The sequence below is a fragment of the Mastigoproctus giganteus genome, chromosome 2, assembly GCF_048544385.1.
Source record: "Mastigoproctus giganteus isolate SK-2022 chromosome 2, ASM4854438v1, whole genome shotgun sequence".
Lineage (NCBI taxonomy): Eukaryota > Metazoa > Arthropoda > Arachnida > Uropygi > Thelyphonidae > Mastigoproctus > Mastigoproctus giganteus.
The window spans coordinates 102,073,021-102,099,530 of record NC_143576.1 but is presented as its reverse complement, the minus strand read 5'-3'; the positions used below and the strand labels follow the sequence as shown (position 1 = coordinate 102,099,530).

Below are 26,510 nucleotides of genomic sequence, written 5' to 3'. Positions count from 1 at the left end.
AATTTTCATACGTGGATGTACCTCTAATTTTGAAATTATTGAAGAGCTTCTTTCAATGGAATCTCTTAAAGACCAAACAACGGGAGCTGATATATTTGAAAAGGTTGAAAAATGCTTAACAAGATATAATTTACAATGGAACAAAATGGTAAGTTTAACAACTGACGGAGCACCAAGTTTGACAGGTAAAAATGTTGGAGTGTTAAAGAAAATTCAGGATAAAATTTGTGAAAATTATCCTGATTATAATTTAATTACAATTCATTGTATTATACATCAACAAGTATTATGTAAAAATGTGTTAAAAGTTGAACATGTCACATCTTGTATTATTAAACTAGTAAATTTAATACGATCAAGGGGGCCTGAAACACAGACAATTCGTTAATTTTCTTCAAGATATTGAATCCGAGTACACAGATATTCCTTATCATAGCCAAATTCGATGGCTTAGCTTAGGAAAAGTTCTTCGGCGAGTATGGGATCTTAAAGATGACATCGTTCTATTTGTAAAACTGAAAAATATTATGGACTTTCCTGAATTAGCTGATAATAACTGGATTTGTGATTTTGCGTTTACCCTGGACATTGTGACACACTTAAATACTTTCAACACCGTGTTACAAGGGAAAAATTTTATACGCCCATGATATGGTAAAAAGTTTTTGAATGGATTTCAATTAAAACTCCAGTTGTTCCTTCGACATTTATTGATTAACAAGGTAGACCACTTTCCAGCCATGAATTTGCTGAAGATTCCAGAAAATAAATTTGAAAAATATTGTGAAATTATCAACGCTTTGAATGACGACTTTTCACAAAGATTTGGCGACTTCTGAAAAATTGAGACAAGTTTGGCAATAGTGTGCGACCCATTTTCAATAGAAATTGATAGTGCACCGAGTGAACTACAGCTTCAGATTATAGATCTGCAGTGTGATACCGATTTAAGGGAATTGCACCATCGTGAGGAAATCTGTAAATTTTACAATACTCTTAATTTGGACAAATTCGACGAACTTAAAGATTTTGCCCGAAAAATGTTGGTTATTTTTGGATCAACCTACATATGTGAAGAAACATTTTCCATCATGAATCTAAATAAAAATTCTTTACGATCAAGCATCACCGATGAACATTTACAAGCAGTTTTAAGAATCTCAACTACAAAATTAACACCCGAAATTAAAAAAATGTTAAAAGACGTAAAACAGTACCATTCATCTCATTAAATTCTTGGTTGTTAGAGAATAATTTTTTTATGTTATATTTCTTATTCATGATAACAAATAATATATATCTAAAAATAGTATTTTACGTGCGGCCCGCCTTCTTTTTGAATTCCTATTGTGGCCCTTCAGCACAAAAGTTTGCCCAGGCCTGATTTAAAAGATCCTGTTCAGGATGCTGAATAGATATTTTGCATCTATATTCACGCATGAGGAATTATTTAGGAGAGCAGATGCCAGAAGTTTATCAAACTCTAACAGAGAGAGAGATAAAGGATTTTGTAATAACTGAGTAGAAAGTGGAAACTAAATTGTTGAAGCTAAACATAAAAATGCTCAGGATGCTGTAGAGCAAATATCTTTTAAGTGCACAAAAGATGATACTGTTGAAAAACATTGGCACTAATGATATTAAGAGTAGAAGATCTGAGAACTTACTTAACAAGTACAGGGCATTGTTGAGAAAAAGCCATGAGTTAGGATTAAATTTGAAAGTGTACAACAGTGACCAGACAATCTAAAAACTGTCTGGTTTTAGACAATTTTTAAATTCCAGGCAGTGGGACCAACAGATGATGTTACCAACAGCAACTTCTGAATGGGGAAGCATTCAGGGAAGTAATGGCAAAAGCTAATAGGCTTTCATACCAAATAAGAAATACTGTTCAAAGGTTAGACTTAAATGGATGTCAGATGAACTGAGACTTTTGGCACAGAAGAAAAATGCATAGGATGTGTATAAATTATCAGGTGATATAGAAGCCTATGGTAGATATAAACTAGTCTGTAATCAAGTTACAGAGGAGGTTAGGCAAGCTGAGGAAGATTATGAGAGGACTTTTGCAAAGGATGCAAAGAAAAATAAGCAAAGAGGTCTTGCAAACATTTGAAGGAAGTGGGTGAATCATATTGGCCCATTTGATATCAATGGTTTAACTGTTGATGATCCTGCTCAGGTTGCTGACAAACTGAATAGGTATTTGCTTCTAGATTCACACAAAAGGAATTATTTAGGGAAAGAGATGTCGGGGGAAGCACTTTGGGCAGATGGGGGCTATCCAATTAGATTAAGGAAGGTAGCAAAGGCAGTAAGTAAACCCTTAGCCATAATGTTGAGAGCATCTTTGGATTCAGAGGAGGTCTGTATTGACTGGAGATGCAAACATATCCCCAATTCAATGCAGATCAAAGGGTGCAATGAATAATTACAGTCCTGTTAGCTTAACTTCTCTTCCAGGAAAAATAATGGAGTCACTGGTTAAAGAAGTGATGCAGGATCATCTAGACCAGGGGTTCTTAACCTTCTTAATTCCATGGATCCCTTTGCCAGTCAGGTGAATGCCACGGACCCCTTCTCAGAATAATGTTTTTAAATGCATAAAATAAAATTACAAAAAAAAACAGTTTAATGAAATAGTTACCAAAATTAAAAAAAAACATTATACAGTAATATATGTGTTTCTTTCTTAACACATTGAATAATAATAATATAATACATTTAAAATATAGGAAAGTTGAAGTTAAATTTTATTTTTTAAGGACATATCAGTGTGAAGACTGTTGTTGTTTATCTTGAATAAGAACATTAAACTATGGTGTGGGATTTGACAAGGCAACACGTCATGTTGGACATCTAATCGATTTTGATTTTTTGTTTTCATTGTTACAAGTGCTGAAAATCCCGATTCGCACAGATATATTGTTGCAAATGGTATCAAAGCTTCCATAGCTCGCTTTACAAGACGAGGATAAGCTTCTCTCAGGGAACTCCAGAATTCTCCAAGGCTTTTTGAGGTAAACTCCAATCGTAGTAAGTTTTTTGACCTAAGATCAATGAGTTCATCTTTGGTTAAGTCAACATCTTCGATACGGTTTATATCAGAAAGAAAAGGATTTCGGATCCATGGTTCAATTTTCATGCCATCAAGATAGAAATAACTTTTAAAAGAGTTCTGTAATGTTTCCAAGTGTTCGCAGATCTCTCTTTTCAAACAAATTGAGAGAGAAGTTTGCATTTCAACTACATCTTGGTAAAGCACTTCCTGCAACAGTGGAAAGTTTGCAAGAATGTCGGTCTCTACTCTCTTCTTCCATATTGGTAACTTAGCCAAGAAAGCTTGTAATATTTCAGTTGCATCCATAATGGTGACTTCATGACATTGAATGGAAAGATTTATCTCATTCATATGGTGAAAAATATCTGCCAGGTAAGCCAACCCATGGATAAAATCCTTCCTTTCAAAATGTTCCAAGAGTGGGTTTTCTTTCTTCCAGAAAAAGTGAAACTTCTGCCCTCAGTTCGAACAAGCACTTCAAGACTTGTCCTCTTGAAAGCCAGCGCACTTCTGTGTGGTAGAGAAGCACTTCATATTCTGCTCCCATTTCTTGACAAAATCTTTTAAAAATACGATGATTCAGAGAACTTCTTTTGATAAAGTTGATAACTTTTATGGCTGTTGATAATACTTCTTTCAGGGTTGATGGAAGAGTCTTTGTTGCCAGTGCATGTCTGTGTAAAAAGCAATGAGTGACGACTTGAGGAGCTTCTTTTTTCACTAAAGTAGCAAAACCAGACGTATTACCAAGCATTGCAGGAGTTCCATCAGTGCAAAGAGAATGAAGTTTTCCTTTCCATTCAAAGTTTCGTTTGTAAAAAAAACTTTTTACCATTTCAAAATGTAGACGGCCTTTGTAGTTTCCGAAAGAGACTCGCCAAATAAGAATTCTTCTTTGATGGCGTCAGCATGCACATAGCGAACAAAAACAAGGAGCTGGCTACATTGAGAAATGTCTGTAGTTTCATCAAATTGCATACTGAAGGGGAATGGCGAGGCTGCTATTTCGTCGATGACCTGCTTCAAAATATTAAAAGACATATCAACTATTCTAGAATGTATTACACCATTTGACAAGGGAACAGCTTCCTGTTCCAGTCCACAGACCAGTTCGACCATTTCCAGTGTACATGGCTTTACTGAAGTCTCTCCAATAGTGTGGGGCTTCTTTTGCTTGGCAATCTGGTAAGCAACTTTATAGGATGCTTCAAGAAAAGGTTTTCGTGAAATGGCAAATCCAAGTTTTGGACGTGTCCCTGCTTTTTCGAATTGAGATTTTTTTCGCACGAAAAAAACCAGCATCTTTAGATGCATTTTCAGCATGGACAGACTTGAGATGGTCTTTCAGTTTTGCTGGCTTCATACTTCCATTCGCAAGAATTTTTCCACACAAAAAAACACTGCGGTATTTGAGTCCCGTCAAGTTCATTAATGGAAGTGAAACCAAATAATACATAGTTTTCATCATACTTCCTTTTCTTCGACATTTCAACTTAATTTTGGTCTGTAACAACTGTTAAATAATTAATGCAATATTAGCAACTAAGAAAGACATATACGAAGACTGTATGCATCGATAGACACACGGTGGGCGTACATACACGCCTGTAGCCTCCACCGTTGGGCCGGTATACATGCACATACCAGCGAAAAGGTTAAGTTACACACTTCAACTGTTATCTAAACCGTAGGACGTGTTTGAACATACCTGGTTTACACTCGTAGCGAGCGTGTCTATTCGTGTTAAAAGTGGCCTACTAGGCGCTGATTTGCCGGATAGTTTGCCAACTACGTCGCACGATAGTCTGTCCACAGTAGGACCTGCAATCAAGTGCGATCTAGCGGCAGGTCTAATAACTGCCGTAATTTCAAAGTAACGATGAGCATAAGCGATTTTTCGAGATATGCAATAACTATAATATGAAATGAAAATATCTGTTATTTCTATTGGTGACTACAGATACAGCTAATACAATTGTAATTTATTACATACATTCATAAGTGAAGGAAATTAATGAGTTGATTTTTTTCCCATCCAAGCTCACGGATCCCCTGAAATCCTTCCATGGACCCCCCAAGGGGTCCGTGGACCCCTGGTTAAGAAACCCTGATCTAGACAGACGTGCAGTTATACTGTAGTCACAGCTGGATTTGTTAAGGTGTGAACTTGGTTGATCAATCTGATAAGATACCATGGCATAGTAACAAAAGAATTGGATGCAAATAAATAATTTTGATATTGTATACTTAGATTTCAGGAAAGCTTTTGATACTATTGCACATAAAAAGACTGCTGTGCAAATTGTAGCAGTGTGGCATTAAGGGAAAGTTATTGCTTGGAATAAAGGGATGATTTTGAGTGGAGAAGAAAGAGTGATTATTAATGGACACTGATATTATTAGTAGAGTCCCACAGCATTCAGTGCTGGATCCAGTGTTATTTTCTATATGTATTAATGATATTGATGAAGGTTTATGAGGCTTAATGTCTGAGTTTTATGAGGCCACTCAGCCAACTACTTGATACAGTAGTTGGCAGAGTGGTTAATGACAGTAATCAAGGTATGCTACTGCAAAAAGGTCTATAAAAATTAGATGGACTGAGAAATGTCAGTTGAAGTTAATTGCTGACTAATACATATAGGTAGCAGTATTCCTAGTTTAACATACCAACTGTGGTATATGGATTTGCAATTAGCTGTGAAGTTCTCTGAATAGTGCAGACAGGCTGCTGGGACAGCTCATGGCATTTTGTCAATGATATACAGGAATTTTGCTAGCAGGCATAAAGGAGGTAATTATCCCATTGCACAAAGCAATGGTTAAGGCTATATCTTGAGTACTGCTAACTGGTTTGAAAACCTCATTTTAGGAAGGATCAGTTGGAATGGGTGCAGAGAAGGGCAATGAGATAGATTAGTGCAGGGAATAAAAGGGTGATCTTACCAAGAATAGCTTCAGTTCTGTAATTTGCAGTGTCTGGGGGACTAGGCACTTGCAAGGTGATCTGATTGAGGTGTTTAAAGCTTTGAATGGATTGAGTAAGCTCAGGGCTGATGGCCTTCCTCTTTCTTAGATCAGACGACAATGAGGGGGCATAAATTGAGGAAGGATGGTTGCAGGATAGATATGTAGCTGTTTGCCTTCAGCCAGCAGGTGGTTGATTGTTTGAACAAATTTCCATTCATTATTGTGGGTAGTTTTAATAAATTCAAGGAACAACTAGACAAACTATAGGAAAGGATGGAAAAGTGTTGTGGGAATTTTTTTTTTTTTTAATAAGCTTGCTTTCTTGCATCATTTGCTACTATTGATACAAGAATACTGAATGCAAATAAAACACATTGCAGATTGATATAGTCACCTGACTTATAGGAATCAACTTGTGTAAACACATTTGGGCCTGCTTGTACCTGTCAGACATGAAGGAAGTAGTATTCATATCACATATAAATGAATTGTGTATTTATGAAAACAGTTATTATTATTATTATTGGCCATATGGTGCAAGGAAGCCTCAGGCTTGTGCTGCACCAGCCAAAAAAAAAAAAAAAAATTCCCGAGTTACCCTGAGAGAGAGAGAGAGAGAGAGAGAGAGAGAGAAAGAAAGGAATCACCAAGAAAGAGAAGAATGATGATTTCCAGCTCGGGGCCCTGGGTGTGCCAAGCCCATACTCACCAGATGTGAGCCCCTGGGGTTGATTGATTGCCATTGTCCATCATGGTTTGTGGTCATCATCATCAACAGTGGACCATACTATACTAATTATTTGCACACAGTGCTATAATATTTCAAATAAAAATTATGAGAAATGCCCAGTGAACAATCTTTTTCATTGCAATAATGTATACCCACATGCACCATACCATGGTTTTTAGTTTTCTGGAAATGACTGTTAGAATTCTATCACATTCTGTTTTCTGCCAAGGTTTGGCACCTTGTGATTTTTGGCTGGAATTGAAGAAAAATCTCAGAATGGTTTGGACCATGGTTTCCAGTCATTCATGGGAAAAGTGCCTTGTTTTCCAGAGTGTATACTTTGGAAAAAGACTAGCTGGCCTTGATGATTAAATATATCACATTACTGTAGTTACTCCTATCTTGTGGCGTAGCCAGGTGGGCAGGAGCAGCAGTGCGTAGCACATGCTTCTTAATTAGACCGGGGTTTCGAGCCCGTGACCACCAAATACAGAGGATTCGGAAAGGTCAGGGAATGACCACCGCATATCCCACGGCCAATATGACCTTAGTTGCTAATGCTCCTTAAAAAAAACCAAATAACAATAATAATAACTCCTATCTTGTTTCTTTTTGAAAAGTCCAGATATTTAATTTTTTTGAGAAATGGCAGTTAAAAATACAGTACTGCTAAATGTAAGGTTCTATATTTGTTAATGGTAATGCTAGATTTTCTTATTACTTGGGAAGCACCTGAACTTTGGAAAATCTTTGGCAAAGGGTGTAAAGACTTCTTTACTTATATAAACTCTAAAAGGAAGAGGATGAATCAGATTGGTCCACTTGATATCAATGGTTTGACTGTAGATGATCATCTCAGATAGCTACCAAATTAAATGAGTATTTTGCAACTACATTCACACATGACGAGTCATTCAAGGATGAGCGGGCCAGATGTTTATCAAACTCTATCAGGGAGTTAAATGAATAGGTAATAACTGAGAGCGAAGTGGAGGAAAAATTGTTGTTGAACATAAGAAAGGCACCTGGGGTGCATGGGATCTATCCAGTTATATTAAATTAGGTGGCAAAGGAAGTAAGCAAACCCTTATCCATAATTATGAGAGCATCCTTGGACTTTGGGGAAGTCCCCTCCGACTGGAAATGTGCAAATGTATCTCTAGTTCACAAAGGGGGATCAAAGGGTGACTGGAGTAATTACAGACCTGCTAGTTTGACTTCGGTTCCAGGGAAAATAATGGAGTCACTGGTTAAAGAAGCATTGCAGGATCATCTAGACAAGACAGCAGTAAAAATTCAAACACAACATGGATTTGTTAAAGAGAAGTCTTGTCTAACCAATTTGATTGGATACTATGACGTGGTCACAAAGTAACTGGATGCAAAAAACAATTTTGATATCATATACTTGGATTTCAGGACTGCTTTTGATACTGTTGCACATGGTAGACTACTGTACAAATTGAAGCAGTATGGCATTAAGGACAAGTTGCTACAATGGATAAAAGGATGGTTGAGTGGGAGAAGACAGATCGGTAATCAATGGATATTGCTCTTTGTGGACTAATGTTATCATTGGTGTGCCAAAGGGTTGGGCCCATTGTTGTTTTGTATATTTATCAATGATATTGATGAAGGTATATCAAGCTTAATGTCCAAGTTTGCAGATGATACAAAGGTTGGCAGGGTTGTTAATAACAGTAATGACAGTATCTGCTGCAACGGGATCTGGAAAATTTTGGATAGATGTGCTGAGAAGTGGCAACTGAAGTTTAACATCGACATGTGCAAAGTACAAGTACTGCATATGGGTAGCAGTAACTCCAGAGAAATGTACAAATTGGGTGGTGTTACACTCAGGGTAGTGGAGAATGAAAGAGACCTGGGGTAATTGTGCATTCAGATATGAAGTTTTCTAAGCAGTGCAGACATGCTGCCATAGTATATCATTGCCCATCTATTGGGGTCTTGTCAATGATATACAGGAATTTTGTGAGCAGCGATAAGGAGGTGATTATCCCCTTGTATAAGGCAGTGGTCAGGCAATAGCTTGAATACTGCATACAGGTCTGGAAGTCTCATTTTAGGAAAGATGTAAAGTTGCTAGAATGAGTACAGAGAAGGGCAACAAGACTGGTGAAGGGACCAAAGGGGTGCTCTTATGAAGAAAGGCTTAAGTTCTGCAAATTGCAGGTTCTGGAGACTAGGCACCTGCGAGGCGATCTGATTGATGTGTATAAAGCCTTGAATGGATTGAGTAGGCTTAATGCTGATGGGATTGTTCCTCTTGCTGAAATTACAAACCTGAGGGGGAATAGATTTAAACCGAGGAAAAACAGTTATAGAATAGATGTACGGAAGTTTGCCTTTAGCCAGCGCGTAGTTAATTGCTAGAACAAACTAGAACAACAAACAGTTGATAGCTTAAATAAATTCAGGGCAGAATTAGACAAACATTTGGAATGAATGGGTGAGTGAAATGGGAAGTTTTTTTGGCTGATGCTGTATAAGCTTGCGTTCTTACATCATGTGCCTTTACTAATGTTATTGGTAAAAAAAAAACAATAAAAAACTCACTTTCATTTAAATTATCCTCATAAAATGCTATAGTATTTAATGGTGGAATATTTTAATAATGTTCCATGGTCATACTCTATAAAATGAATTATGATAACTTTTTCTTATTATTTTTTTCTTTCATAGAAAGGATGTCCGTTTGCCAGTTATGTTACAGAGAGCTATGGCTGCTGAAGCTGAAGCAGCTAGGGAAGCAAGAGCAAAGGTAATCAGTCTTTTTTTTTTTTATTATTATTATTTTTTTTTTATGAAACTTGCTTATATTTTTAACTGTTTTCTATGTAATAGTAAATACACTTGTACTGAAAAAAAAAAATTAAATACTAAAATTACTCAGTTATATTACAAATGATAATTTGAGAACTGTAATATTACTGAAAATTATAATTTACAGTATTAGTGTATTTAAAGATACATGGTATAAAATTGTGTACTTACTTTTGTGGGCACATGCCTAACTTTCAGCAGTACAAATATGTATGGTTTGTATGTGTGTGTGTGTGTGTGTGTGTGCGCACACACACACACACACACACACACACACACACACACACACACACACACCTTTTCATATAAGCACCCAGTGAATATGAACACATATCTAAGGTTTGAAGGTTGTCAGCGAAGTACATATGTGCAGATTCCCTTGAAACTTTATAGAGATGTGCTGCTATCTCTCAGTGGTTAAGTAGTAGTTGTTTATATTTACAATAGTTTTTAAAATATCAATATAGGAGGAATGCCCTTTCAACAAGATTTGAGATGGTCTTGTCTTTAAATACATAGTCTTTCAATTTTTGTAAACTTCCAAATTCTTTGGAAAAAGTCACTTTTACTGTTGCACACAAAAAAGGTTAGAGGTAAAAATCTAAGGCAGCATGATAGTTTATGGGTTAGGTTACTTTTTCCTAAATTATTTTTTCATTCACAGAAAATATGTCCTTTGTCAGTTAAGTTATAGGGAGCTGTGGCTGCTGAAGCAGTTAGGGAAGCAAGAGCAATACTTATGCATCTGATGCTTAGCAGCATGTTAAGTACTTTTCTTCCCATATAAATCTTCAATGAGCATAAAGCATCCTGAGAAATTCTTTTCATGTTACTCTGTCAGTGTGTGTAGCTTTGATATTTCAGTATGTCACAGGTGCAGTAGATAAATATTGAGGACCATTCAGAAAATAATGATACATGTACATACAGAAGTGAGATATATTTAATCAACCAAATCAATATGTTCCTTCTCCAATATACACCTTGGAATGCAGTGCACTTCTGCTGTGGATTGACTCCAAATCATGGTACAAATCATTCTTTGACAACACTGATTTCACCTGTGCAGCCTTGCATGTCCTAGATAATAGAAATAATATGCCTCAAGATCTTTCTTCAATTCTGGAATGAACCAAAAGTTGCAGAGTGCAAATAATGTGGTACAATTTCAATGTTCATTCCTCTGGAAGTCAGAAGCACAGTGTGCCACCTAGTATGCATTACTATGATGAAGGAAAATGTTTTTGGCTGTTTCTTTGGTCACTTTCACTCGAGGTGTTGTAACGTTGTTTGCAAAACATCTACAGAGTATGATCCATTGTCAGCAGAATTTTATGGCACTGCATGTTGGTATAGGCAGCAACAGGACCCTTAGGTAGTAAGGGAGATGCTCGTGTAGCATTACCCTTACTGCCTAAGGGTGGTGCCAAATGAACATTCAAAATGCCATGTGTAGTGTATACATGCCATATGAACATTGTGTGAATCTAGATGAGCATGTCAGAAACATAGCATATAGCACAATGTACTAACTACACATGAGCATTTTTCTCAGTCTTAAAATGAATTTCATTCAGATTGGTTGTGTCAGCACCCTGCATCTATTTAAAAATAAAATCACAAAAGAGAAATTACTGTTAGTAGATCCATCCAAATAAAAGTACTTAGAATGCTTAGTAACATTCCAAGTACTTTTCTTCCTGTATAGATTTCAGTGAGGTGCCTCTGTAGCCAGGTGAGCAGGAGCAGCAGTGCGTAGCACACGCTTCTTGATTAGACCGGGGTTTGAGCCCGTGAGCCGCAAGATATGGAGGATGCGGAAAGGTCAGGGAATGACCATCACATATCCCCGTTGTTGTTATTTGGTTTTTAGGAGCATTAGCAACTAAGGCCATATTGCTCCATGATATGCGGTGGTCATTCCCTGACCTTTCCGCATCCTCTGTATTTGGTGGTGACGGGCTCGAACCCCGGTCTAATCAAGAAGCGTGTGCTATGCACTGCTGCTCCTTCCCACCTGGCTACGGAGGCACCCACATATCCTCGGAGCAATATGGCCTTAGTTGCTAATGCTCCTAAAACACCAAATAACGACAACAACAGATTTCAATGAACAAAAAGTACCCCAGAAAATTCTTTTCATGTTATTTTATTTCAGTATGTGGGTTTGAGTTATTAATATTTCTGAGCAAGAAAATTGTGAAAGCAGAAATGTCTGTTTGTGTACTGTCTCCTATAAGCATAATTAGTTTTGTAATGCTATCAGGATTTAAACAGTCTAGTTAATATATTGCTTAGAGCAGAAGGCACTTTACCTGCTCTACTTTAAAACAAATAACATTGCCAAATTTTGTCTTGTTTTTTTTTTTTTTTTTTTTTTCTGTTATTTATTTAAGAGACCATGTTCTGTGTAATGAGGGATCGGCAAGTCCTGAATGAGGCTATCATAAAAATTGGTTAAATCTTTCAAATGCAGATTAGAGATTTGTTTGAAACTAGTGCAATATCAGGACAACTAATTGCAGAGTTGTTGTTTTGGTTTTTAGGTATATCAGAAAATTAGGCAGTTGTGTACTGTCCATACAAGTATGTGTGCATGCACTCACTGGCTGATCTGCATATTGTGCCATGGGGGAACTCCACCTCCTCCAGCTGAAACTGGTCATCCACAGCCCTGATTTAAGATAACTTTAGAAACTCCACCAGTATATAATGAAATTTGAACCTAGACCTTTCCAGATGAGTAACAGTAATTTTATAATACCACTTATGGCAAGTTCAACAAATATATACTGATTTGTGGTCATTGTAAAGGCAAATTTTGTTGGTTCTCAACTGTTTAATGTGTATGAAGAGGATCAGTTTATGAACAAGTATTAGTCCTAAAAACAAATGCCTGATGTGCCTATGTACTGGTATTAGTTGGCCATCCAGTTTCAATTCAGTTGGTTGGTTGGTTTGGATTTTTATGGTGCAAAAACAACTATGGTTATAATGGTTTCAGTTCGGGATCTGGCTATTGTGAGCCATAACATTGTTGTATTAACATTATTGTATTAACTAGACAGTTTAAATCCTGCTGGCTGCAGAAACACACAAAAGGGCAAGACAAACTTCATATAATTTCAATAAGGCCAAATAACATTAGCTGTTTTATAATTTTTTAAGCTATAACTTTGTATAGTTAATAAAAAATAATGTCAGCATACTTTACAGTTTTATATATTTTTATTTTAGCATTAGCATTAGTAGAGGCATATGATGCAAGAAAGCAGGCTTATACAGCATCAGCCAAAAAAAAAAACCCTTCCCATTTCATCCATCCATCCATTCTCTTCAAATGTTTGTCTAGTTCTGCCTTGAATTTATTTAATTTATTTAAGCTGTCAACTTCCACAATGATGATGGAAGTTTGTTCCAGCAATCAACCACCTGCTGACTAAAGACAAATTTCTATTCTACACATTTATTCTACAACTGTCTTTCCTCAATTTGAATTTGTTCCCTTAGGCAATTAATCGGGCAAGAGGAAGAATCTCATCAGCTTGGAATTTTATTACTTAATTTAATTTACTTTAACTTTACTTAATTTAATATAATTTTATTGCAATATCTAGGTGTAATACAAAGTAAATAGTGCACATAAAAGCAAATGCCAAAAATTTCAGGTTACTTGATGGATTTTACAGTTTCAGACTTGGTAGTTGGTTGATACCATGGTTCTTTACTACACAGTTGAGAATGGATTTATTTGCTGATAGTCTAGTTTCAAAAATTTATCCGTACAATGACATGACGTTTTCAATGCTCATTTGGACTGTTTCATAGAAATACATTGTTACATTTCATTTTGTAAGACAGTTACATGCAGAGTTTTGAATATTCGTGTACCATTGCCCTAAGTGATCAAAGATGATAGCATTACCATTGTAAGTTTTTTTTTTTTTTTTTTGCATTTTATTTCTGTGAAATTTGGAGAACTAGGCAATGTTGTTGGTGAATATTGTCACTAATGTAGCTAGTTATGTATCACTGTTGAGTTTAATGGGGCTTAGAGGAGAACAGGTATCCTGTGTGTTATCAGATACTCAGTCTAAAACACCGATGGATCCAGTATCTTTCTATTACAGAAGATTTAGGAGAAGTCCGGTTGGCCTGCCTCCCTAAAATCCACTCATGTACACCTTCTCGATGGTAAGTCCTGTTACGTCACTTAGGTGGCAATGAACATGTAGAGTGGTTCTCTTCAAGATGCCTGGTCAGCGTGATGAGGAAAAGACCAAACCCTCCAGCATATGACAGCACGACAAAACAAATGGCCCTCAGTCCCCAGCGGCTTTCACTCCCCCTCTTACAGCAGTGAGAGGATCAGAGTGGAAGCAGAGGGTGCTAAGAATCTCTGGGTATGACCAGGCTGCCATGCACAGAAACTGAACTTGGCCTGTTACACGTTAGATCACTCATCAGTGAAGACTGGATATTAGAGCTGGAAAAGGAATTAGAAAATGTGAATTGGAATATCATTGGTTTGGCTGAAACAAGAAGAAGAAATGATCACTTATAAGTTTATCAAGTGGAAATCTGCTGTACACCAATGGAAATAGTGAAAGGAGTGAAGGTGGAGTTGGGTTTCTGGTCCATAAAGATTTAAAAAAAAAACATTTTGGAATTCAAAAGTACATCACCAAGGGTGTCAAGACTAATACTCAAGATTTCTAAGAGGTACAAGCTAAAGGTTATAATGATTTATGCACCGACATCGAGCCATGATGATGAAGAGGTTAAAGAAATGTACACCGAAATTGAGAGTCTTCTAGATGAGCAGAAAACCCACTACACTATTATTATGGGAGTCTTCAATGCCAAGGTCGGAAAAAGACCAAACGGCGCAGAAAGGGGAACTATAGGAAATTTTGGAATTGGTGAAAGAAATGAAAGAGGCGAAAGACTTCTGGAATTTGCAGAATCTCAAGGATTGAGATTCTGCAAATCTCAGTAATGAACACTTTTTTCAAGAAAAGGGTGAACAGAAAGTGGACATGGAAGAGTCCAAATGGATTAACAACTAATGAAATTGACTCCATCTTCACTAACAGAAGATATATTGTGAATGATGTTACTGTCCTGAATAAGGTAAACTTTGGAAGTGATCACAGAATAGTAAGATGTACACTTGATATAGATGTAGGAAAGGAAAGGAAAAAACTGACTCGAGTAAATAATACAAAGGTCTTTGAGATAAAAGAAGAGGAGAAAAAGCAGTATGTACTGGAACTTAATAACAAGTTTCAGCTTCTGCAGACTGCTCAAGACCAAGATATCGACGAGGAATATTACAACTTTCTGAAAGTGATAAAGCCCAAGAAACCTATAGGGAAAAAGAAATCCAAAGAAGAAAAAATTAGTCAAGAAACACTTGTTATGATGAACCAAAGGCAACAAATGAAGAGCAAGATAAACACTGACAAGAAGAAAATTGAGTATACCGAGTTATGCAAAGCCATTAGAAAGAGACTCAGAGAGGACATAAGAAGATTTAACACAAGAAAAGTAGAACAAGCATTAAGGGAAAACAAAGGATTTAAATCAGCAGCCATGAGCAGTAATACAGAAAGACAAATGATACTGAAACTGAAGAATAGCGATGGTGTACTTATAAACAGCAGAGAAGGCATAATTCAAATAGCAGAAGACTACTATAGAGAATTATACAAGGAGCGAGGGAATGATGCCAGCAATGGGGAGGATGGATCGCATATTAGCAACACATATGACATACCTGATATTCTTCCTGATGAGGTAGAATATGCATTGAAGAAAATGAAGAATCAGAAAGCCCCAGGGGAAGATGAAGTTACTGTAGAGTTGTTAAAAGTGGGAGGAAGAGACATAACACAAACTGGCAAGGCTCTTCACAACGTGCATTAGAAAAGGTGTGACGCCTAAGGAGTGGAATAATGCAATCATAGTTTTGCTGCATAAGAAAGGAGATAAATCAGAAATTGGAAATTATAGACAAATTAGCTTGTTATCCCACATCTACAAGTTGTTCACAAGGGTCATTACTAATAGATTAGAAAGAATACTTGATGAGAATCAATCAAAAGAGCAATCTGGCTTTAGGATAGGATTCTCAACTATGGATCACCTTCACGTAATATCACAGCTAATGGAGAAAGCAAATGAATATAAAACACCATTATGCCTGCCATTTGTGGATTATAAAAAGGCATTTGACTCCATACAGCATAAGGCAATGTTTCGGGCACTGGAAAGACAAGGCATAGATACCCCATATATTATGATTTTGAAGAAAATATATGAGAATGCTACCTCCTTTATTAGCCTAGATAAAGACAGTAGAAAATTTAAAATAGAGAAAGGAGTTCAACAAGGAGACACAATATCTCCGAAGCTGTTTATTGCTGCCCTTGAGAAAGCTTTCAGAAGATTAGACTGGTCGCAGAAAGGAGTCAATGTGAATGGAGAGTACCTAAACCATTTACGATTTGCAGATGACATTGTGGTCATAAGCCAAGATCCCAAAGAATTAGAGGAAAATCTTAATCAGTTATGCACAGTTAGTAAGGATTTTGGACTAAAGATGAATATGGCTGAAACAAAAGTAATAATGAACAAGTATGCAACAGAAAGGGAAATAATGATTGAAGGAGCAGTAATTGAAAAGGTGGAGTCACACAGTATACTTATCTGGGACAAGTTATTAGCTGTAATAATGATAAATGGCTGGAAGTCAAGAGAAGAATAAATTTTGGATGGATAGCATTCAGGAAATATAGTCACATACTGAAGAGCAATATCCCAGTTTATCTGAAATGTAAAATAATGAACCAATGTATACTCCCCACCATGACTTATGGAAGTGAAACTTGGGCACTCACCAAAAGAATGGAAGAGAAGCTGAGAACTGCACAGCGAAGAATGGAACGAATTATATTAGGAATCAGACTGTTAGATAAGAAGAGAAACACATGGATTAGGCAGCAAACTCAAGTAAAGGACATTCTTATCAAAACTAAAGAACTAAAATGGTCGGGCAGGACACATAGCTCGAAGACACGATGACAGATGGACTAAGAAAGTAACAGAATGGTACCCAAGAGGAGCTAGAAGAAAACCTGGAAGACAAAGGTGGAGATGGATAGATGAAATTCATGAGTTTGTGGGTAGTAAATGGATGGCAGTGCTCAAAACAGAAGGAACTGGAAAGTTGCTGGAGAGGCCTTCATCCTGCAGTGGATTGAAAATGGCTGATGATGATGTTGAGTTTAATTATACTTTGTGTAGAATGCCATGACTAGCTATATTAGTGACAAGGTTCACCAACAACACAACTTGGATTTTTTTTAATAAATGCAATATTTTATATTTACTGAACAGCAGCTTCCAGTGCTGGCACACTATAGCCATAGATGCCCATGCACCTAAAAAATTCTCAAACAAACAAACAAACAAGCTTCCAGTGAATCTTAGAGGTCTATGAATTCCCTTCAGTTCTGTCCCTGTGAACAAGCAGTTCTTGAGAAAGTACTTAAAAATTTAAATGTAAAGTAAACTCTAAATGTTATACTGTATAACAGCAAATTTTCATTATAGCTCCTTCCAGTTCATTACAATAATTTGTGACTGTAGCTGGTTTTGGAAATCTTTTTGAAATAGAGAACCTATTCAAAAGTTGAGACCTAATTCAGATTTTCAAATTTCACTGTACCCTTACTGCGTATCATCAACAGGCTACATATGGTGTTGAAAGTGTCCAAGGGACACTTTCAACACAGATGAAACTGGCTTATTGTTAACATATTTTTTCTGACCGAATGTTCACTCTAAAAGGCTGGAGGTGGAAGTAAAAGTAAGGAGACAGTTATTGCTGTTGTGCACCAATGCAGATGGGACTAAGAGGTTTCTGCCTCTTACAATAGGGGAATAGACACCTCTTCAGCATTGTGAAACACTTGCCATGCTAGTACAGGAGCACCAAAAATGCATGGATTGAAGGGCAATATTTTTTGAAGTTAGCTTTTAATAATAATAAATTTCCATTTATTCAGGGCTGAGGCCAGAAGGGTTGACATATTTATAGCGACTGAATACATGTATAATTAAGGGCAGCCAAATTTTCAGCACCACAGTTTGCAATGAGCTGTGCATTTTTTCATGGCAGCATACAGCAACCTTGCACCCTTCTAACTTGTGGGCATGTACAGTAACCACTAATGGTGGCTCTTAAAAAAAAAAAAAAAAAAAAAAAAGTAGAGAGAGAGATACATGAGAAGACAGTGTATAAACGTGACAAAAACATATTCATATACTGTGGAATAAATAAGCTCTTCCAGATAAAACTACAGCCAAAGGGATTGAAAATGTCACCAGATCCTCATCTGCACCAACCTTCATCATCACATCACCAGAAGATACGGTGCCCATCTCTTGCACCCTCCAAAAAAGTCTATTAACTAATCATGTCTCGCCATGCATCCACGATTTTCTTGTCATCCACCTTCCATGCTCTTCCTATACCCCTCTCCACTCACCATCTAACTTTCAATGGAACCTTCCATACAGAACTAAATGTTCCAAATCGGATGCAGACATCCAATGGAGACTGTGACACAACGTCCTTCCTACTCCAGTCAAGCTACAAATTTTTGGGTTATGCACCTCAAACTACTGCCTCTTCTGTGCCAGTCTAGGTACCCTGGAACACACATACCTGGCATGCCCCGTGAACAAGGAACTGATCAAATATGCTTTGGATGCAGTAGTTCTCCTGAGTATGAACGTTGGATGCAGTAGTTCTCCTGAGTATGAACGTTGGATGCAGTAGTTCTCCTGAGTATGAACGTGGTTGCAAGCAAGCAAGCTTGCTTGCAACCACGTTCATACTCAGGAGAACTACTGGTATCTGCTCCACTCTGAGCAGACAGCACACACCACTTGCAACTTCTTATTCATTGCCACCAAGGTTGTCATTTACAGCTTTTACTTGAAGCACACACGAAGCGGGACGAAGTGCCTCCTGTCGACACATTGGTGCAACATCTCAAGTGGAGCCTACGGAGGAAGTTGCGGAGCAGACTTCTGCTCGAATTCCACTGTAAAAGACCAGAAACTCTTGATTTTCTTAACAGTGAATCGAACAGTGGTGTTCACCTCTTCACCATCACTGAAGAGTCCATCATCTTCAATGTGTGAAATATGAGATTGATCCAATGCCAAGAAACTGTGTTTCCTAATTCCTGAAGTTAAAATGTTGAAATGGTTTTTATTTTTAAAATTTTCTTTAATTTGTTTTCACCATTGTACATAGAATATAAATAGATTTTGCTGAAAATGTGTCTACCATTCATTTTTAATTAAAAAAAACCCAAAAAACTCGTCAAATTCCAATTCTGCACTGCTTATATCTGTGTGACACCATGTCTCTGATATCCCAACAATATCTGCCTTTGATATCTTGATCAGCACTTCAAATTCATCAAATTGATTTACTATATGTCTAGCATTGGTGTACATGCACCTGTTCTTACTCTTAGCTACCCTAACACAGCCCATGTATTTACTTGTTCCATGATGACTCCCAGCAATTCATGAAATCCCGCAACTTGCTCTCTAGGCTGCTGCTCATTACAATAGAAGCAGTGCAAGAATCACTTTTGCCTCTGCCTGTGGCTACTGAAAATCCCACCAAGCTATCAGTTTTCTGACCCACCTAACACTGCCTCGATAGCATCAGCAAATATTCTTGCACCCTTTCTATTTAAGTGTATACCATCCCTGTAGAAGCAGTCTCTCAAGACTGGTAGCAAGCACAGACCATGCTGTAAAAAATTCTACCCCGTGAGCCTTGCAGTCTCCCCAGGGCCAAATTGATTGACAAGGCTGTCATCATATACTCCCTCCTATTGCGTCTGGGCAGAATTGAAGACAAATTTAAGGTTAAATTTTAGGGTTAAATTTAACCCTAACTCATGACTTTTTTTCAGCATTGATCTGTACTTGTTAAGTAAATCTGTAGATCTCTTACTGTTAAGGACATTAGTGCCAACGTGTACAGCAATATCACTTTCTGTGCCCTTAAGAGATGATATTTGCCCTACAATGTCATCAGCTTTCACCCCTGGCAGATATACCCTGGTCCTGTTCCACCTATCCTTCTTGCATAATCTAATCCCTGTGTCCCTGACAATAGACACCAACAATAACTAGTTCCTGTGGGGACCAGTGCATGCATTCTTCCTTGGAGATTGCCACTGTTTTGCCTGATGCACAGGAGTGAGCTCGTCGAGTTGGGCAACTGAGAGTTCGATGGGTTCCTCATATTAATTTCATTGAGGGTTTTTCCACCCTGCACCTCAAACTCTCCCATCAGAATGCTGAGTTGGTGCCTAATTTCTTCAGTCTCTGCACCTAGCACACACAAAGCCATCCCCCCTTGGTGAGATCATGTCCTGTTCTAGAAAGGTCTGCAATCATTTCACACATTTTTTAGATTGTCAAACATTGGAGAATTGCTCCCCTTTGGTTCTCTCCCGAGCCAAAGCACTCCTGTTGCTTTGTGCCCATTGCTTTGCTGCTCTAGTCTGGGTCACGATTCCATTTAAGTATAATTTAATTAACAAAGAAATGTAATAGGGTTAATAAATTTTACTGATTAATTGATGATACTATACTAATCTAACAGATTCCTAATACAGTGCTACATATTTTGCTATATAGTTTTACGTTAAACCTTATGCTATGAAGTTTGGGATTTATGTTACTCTATTCTGTATCGTATAACAATGGCGGCAAGTTACGAATGGTAAATCTATGGACACAGTGTGTTAACTTTCAAAATCGCTATTTAATTCAAAATAAACAATGGAGCTTGACTGGAACTATAAAGCTACTTATAGAAAATAATTTAGTATAAAAATTAAGTGAATAAAATTACTAAATATAAATAAAAACTTAGTGTTCACTGGAGCTGCAAAAATCTTGGCCAACATGTGGATACCCTCGTATCCAATTTCCAATGTTATTATTACCCATTATGAATAAATTTGGCAAATTGTGAAGTTAGTTTGATGGCCAGCTGACTTTCTGTTGCAAATTGCTAAGACCAAAGCATATTTCCTTACAACAATAAAAAGTATGCTGGCTGTACCAGTTGAGTTTTTGGAAGCATTAAGTTAAATATAATCGTATTTGGAGAACCAGTTCATCACTGAATAGTGCTATTTTGTGAGAACAGATTATTTTGAACTAAATTTAAATGAACCAATTTTGCAACACACACATACACACACACACACACACGTTTCCAGTACTTTTTTTTTTTTTTTTTTTTTATATATAAACCCCAACATGAGGGGTATTAGAACCTATAGTACTTAGTAACGTGCTTGGGTTGAAGGTTGAGAAGAAGCCTGAGAGAGATGTTTTGGGGACACCACCCCAGATGTGGGAACAATATTCCATGATCCATGATAAGGCGGATTTGCGATTTGTACAGAGTGAATAGCTGTTTGGAAGAAAAGTAACATCGAGAGCGAAAGAGAAAACCCAAGTGTTTTTTTTTTTTTTTTTTTTTGGATGCAGAGGAAGCAATATTTCTAATGTGCTTGTGCCAAGAGAGATATTTGAAGTCAGGGTAATCCCCAAAAGAGATATATCACTTTGCCTAGACGGAGTGTCACCAAAGATAAGCATAGGAGCAGAAGAATCCTTTTTGCGAGATATAAGACAAGACTGAGTTTTAGAAGGATTTAAATCAACTAAGTTGTCTTTGCCCCACTGGAGAATTACCCGGAGATCGGCATTTAAGGAATTGGTAGTGGATATTCGAGAAGTTGAAGCTGATTGAGCAGGGCAAGGTTTCTCAAACAGGAAAGTGGAATGCAATGTGCTATCATCGGCAAAACTCTGCATAGGGTTTCCAGTGAATGGAAGAAGGTCATTAATATACAAGAGGAAAAGAGTGGGGGAAAGAACTGAACCTTGGGGGACACCAGCATTAGTGGAGAAGATAGAAGACAGAGAGCCATCTACTACCCTCAGTGAGCAATTAGAGAGAAAACTGGATAACCAATTACAAAAAACAATTGGCAAACCATAAGATGGAAGCTTGTTTAGAAGACCTTTATGCCAAACACGATCGAAAGCCTTTGAGATGTCAAGAGCAACTACTTGTGTTTCACCGAACCTTTCCATTGAATTAGTCGATAAATGGGTAACATAAGGCAGAATATCACCAGTGGATCGACACTGACGGAATCCATACTGGCGATCATTGATCAGACGGAAGGTTTCTAGGTAGTTTAAGAGTTGGCAGTTAATTGATTTCTCCATTACTTTAGAAAGAGTAGAAGTAATTGCAATGGGACGATAATTGGATGGGAGGGATTTGTCACCCTTTTTAGGAACTGGCTGGATATGAGCAAATTTCCAAGCAGAAGGTAAAACACCTTCGGAATAAGAAAGTGTGAAAAAAGGCGGCAAAGAACAGGAGTAAGTTCAGGAGCACAGATTTTGAGAACAGGTGGAGAAATACCATCAGGACCTGGAGCTTTCTTAGCATCAAGATTCGTCAAAATTCTTCTGACATCCTTTGGACGGAAGACCACAGGAGGCATTGAATGGAGCGTGTTGGAAATGGTGGGAGATGTTTTACCAAGATCATTAATACATGAGTTGGAAGGAAAATGGGATGCTAGCAGGTCAGCTTTATCCTTGGCTGAAGTGACAACAGAACAATCTGGTTAGGACAGAGGTGGGAGCAGAGATGGGCAAAAGTTGTGGCCAATAGCTTTAGCAAGAGACCAGAATGCTCAGCTACCATTAGGACAAGAAGCAAGTTTTCTACTCTTAGCCTGTTCAAACTCTAGTTTGGACTGATTAATAATTGCTTTACAATTGTTACGAGCTTTGGTGTAGGGAGAAAATGAAACTGAAGAATTAGAAACAAGCCAATTACGACATGCAATGTCCTTCTCTTGAACAGCCTTAGCACATTTATTGGAAAAATGAAGGTTTAGATAAAGGATGAGATTTTAAAGTGGAGTGTGGGATAAAGGATTCCATCCCTGCAAGAATAATTTCACTGACACGATATGAGCAAATGTTGACATGAGAAGTTTTGAAACAGTAATCCGACCAAGGAAAAGAAGAAAAGAAATCTCATAGGTCATCGCATTTTGCATTCTTGTAATGCCAAACAATATGAGGTTGGGAATAGCCATGAGATAAACGCTCCATTGGGGAAGAGATAATCACCAAGTTGTGATCTGAGAGTCTAAAGGACCTCACACTTCGACTGTATACTTCGAAGGGTTGTAGTAGTAGTAGTGGCATGTGATGCAAGAAAGCAAATGTATGAGCTTATGCAGCATCAGCCAAAAAAAAAAAAAAAAAAAAAAAAAATCACACCATTCCCTCCAAATGCCTGTCCAGTTCCTCCTTAAATTTATTCAACCTATCAACTTCCACAACGACAGATGGAAGTTTGTTCCAGCAATTAACCACCCTCTGGCTAAAGGCAAATTTCCGCACATCTATTCTACATCTTTCTTTTCTTAATTTGAATTTATGCCCCCTTAGGTTCGTAATCTGAACAAGTGGAAGGATCCCATCAGAATTCAGCGTGCTCAACCCATTCAAGGCCTTATACACCTCAATCAGATCACCGCGCAGGTGCCTAGTCTCCAGCCACTGCAATTTGCAGAATTTAAGCCTCTCTTGGTAAGAGGATCCCTTCATTCCCCTCACCAATCTTGTTGCCCTTCTCTGTACACGCTCAAGTAAATCTACATCCTTCCTAAAATGAGGCCTCCAGACCTGTACGCAGTACTCAAGGACCATTGCCTTATACAGAGGGATAATCACCTCCTTTTCCCTGCTAGCAAAATTCCTATATATCATTGACAAAACCCCATGACCTGCCCTGGCAGCCTGTCTACATTGCTCAGAGAACTTCATATCTGACTGCACAATTACTCCCAGGTCTTTTTCATTTTCTACCACGTTAAGTGTAGTACCACACAGTTGGTACGTTTCTCTGGGGTTACTTCTACCCATATGCAGTACTTTGCATTTGTCAAGGTTAAACTTCAGTTGCCACTTCTTAGCCCATCTGCCCAAATTATCTAGATCCTGTTGCAGTAGCACACTGCCATTACTGTCATTAACAACCCTGCCAACCTTTGTATCATCTGCAAACTTCGACATTAAGCCTGATATACCTTCATCAATATCATTGATAAATATACAAAACAACAGTGGACCTAACACCGAACCCTGTGGGACTCCACTAATAACATTAGTCCAAGAAGAGCAGCACCCATTGATTACCACCCTCTGTCTTCTCCCACTTAGCCATCCTTTTATCCATTGTAGCAACTTACCATTAATACCATTCTGCTCCAATTTGTACAATAGTCTTCCATGCGCAACAGTGTCAAAAGCTTGTTTGTGAGAAAAAGATCAAGCGCGTTGGCTGTGTGGTTAGGATTGTCCAGTATTCTTGTAGGTAAATGAACAATCTGTGCTAGATCATTAGTAATTGCAAAAGCCTCAGCATCTCTACCTGCTGGGTTGGTTTGACTAGAAAACGGAAGCCAGCTGGAGTTGTGAACATTAAAATCACCAAGGAAAATTACCTCACTGTTAGCAAAGTTGGACTGGAGAAAGTCAAGTTGCAAAGAGAGGAAGTCAAAGAGCTCCAAGTGATTAGTGGAGTTGGGAGAACGGTAGAGACAACAGATGAATTTGACACAATGAGTTAGAGAGATTTTAAGCCAGAGAAGATCAAATAGAGGAGATTCCAAATTGCCAAGTCTCTGACAGGGAATATCAGAACGGACATATGCACAAGTACCACCTTTGAGGTGAAAGGAATCATACAGCGAATAATTTGGGCATCTGAGATGAGCAGTAGTTGAATCAACCGATAACTGAGATTCTGTCAGAAAAAGTACATGGGGTTTGGCAGACTGCAAGTGGAAATGGACATCATTGAGATTAGAATCAGACCATGTATATTTGTGAAATAAATCAGGACGTGTTTGGGAGGTTTACATCTTTTCACAGATAAGCTTACTCTATTAGTTTGACAATTCATGGTGTATTCAATAGTAAGAAAAAGTGGATGGAACATGCTGAATGAAGTAATGAAATTTTTGGATATGGCATATACGTGGTAAGAATATATCTCTGCAGTAATGTCATTAAAATTAAGGAAATAGATATTTTACCATATCAGTAGCTCTGTCAATTTTAGTTTGAGAACCTATAATGCTATGAAAGAAGCCTTTCATAGCATTATAGGTTCCTATAATTATGAAAGAAGAAGAAGAAAGAACTGATGCACAATGATCCTTGTTTTAGGAATTAACAAGTGCATGAATAAACTCGAAATATTAATTTTCCCGAATTATGCTGCATTTTAACAGCTCCTCATAGCAATGCTGAATGTGAGAATAAACATTAATCGATATATAGTACTCTAAAATATTTTTATAAAAATATTGATTTGAAAAATACGTCAGTGTTTTGTAAACCACATAGTTTGCAACAAAAATCAAGAAAATTTTGTTCTTTAGAAGGTATGACATAAAAGAAGCTATTGATGCATTCAAAAATTCACTAATTTAGTTTATACGAAGCAGTGGATTGAGTATTAAAAATTTTTAAAGTACTATATTGAACATATTGTTTCTTGAAGAAGAAAAGCCACCAAAATATATTGTAAATTTGTTTTTCAAATAACTGTTAAATAAGAGGACTTGGCACATTCTCAGTAAGCAGTTACTAAAAATTTAATGTTTTTAAACTGTATAATATGTGCATTATGTTATCAACATCCTGAAATTATCCATTTAAGAAAAATTTGCTATCTTGTCTTCTAAGCAAGTGAATAAATAAAAATTAAATTAACTGATCACAGTATTTACAGTGAAGAAATATTTAATAGGTATAAAACAACTTGAATGCCTAGAAAAGTGGACTGAATCCTTCAATAAATTCAAATTTATGGAATGGATGCTTCTATAGAGTACACCAGTTTGGGAGAAAAAGAAAAATTTTAAAAATATTTATATGTAGTATCAGTGTGACAACAGATTTATTTAGTCAGTTTTATCTGCTTAAATTTTGTTTCATAAAAGTTTTTTTAGTTTATATTTCAAGATGGAAACTGAAAAAGTGTGGCTTTTTGTTTGTCATTCTGCAACATAATGGAAATGTTGAAAGACTTTTTAAGAAATAACTGTTGTGTTCAGATGAATGAAACTGTCTGGATGTAAAAACAATTTCTTTCATTGTTATGTAAAATTATCATAAATTTAACGTGTAGAAATTTTTATTAGTTGATCAGATTATGATTAGGTGGAAAGCTGAATAAAATAAAACTGTTGGCTTCCTCAAACATATTAATGTAATTATTTTTGCAATACATTAAGTCATACTTTCTCTGTCATAAACATCTTTTTCATTTTTAGAGCACATATTAATTAAACATGGAAAATTCTCATCGTTCTGTTTTGGTTTATTTTATTATTATTTTTTTAAATGGCCTAGATTTATTGTATTGTGTAAAAGTAGTACTGGTATCCATCGGTAAAATGGTTGTAGAGACTAATCAGTAAGGAGAGGATTACTAAAGTTTCAAAAAATCTCTCAATAACTTTTACCAAAACAGTGAATCTACAATCAGTGTTTTAAGTGACAAATTTTTATAAATAGACATCCTGTTCTCAATTTAAGTGTCTTGTTTCAATTAGCTTTTTTTTTTTTTTTTTTTTTTATTATTATTCCATCACATCTCTGTAAAAATTAAACTCTCTGCTAGAGAAATGGAAAAATATTTCCATTAATTTATTTCATAAATAGGTGAAAAGCATT

The 26,510-nt window shown here is 36.9% G+C and overlaps 1 protein-coding gene across 2 annotated transcripts in view; it reads left to right on the top strand.

The window, feature by feature from the left end:
• Positions 1-26,510, top strand: part of LOC150089468 (band 7 protein AGAP004871-like) — a 320,570-nt gene that overhangs the window by 293,334 nt on the left and 726 nt on the right. For both annotated transcript variants that reach the window (XM_090368612.1, XM_090368611.1), the window contains exon 7: positions 9,468-9,546. In XM_090368612.1, the coding sequence (XP_090224738.1) occupies positions 9,468-9,546 (79 nt within the window). The remainder of the gene's footprint in view (positions 1-9,467; positions 9,547-26,510) is intronic.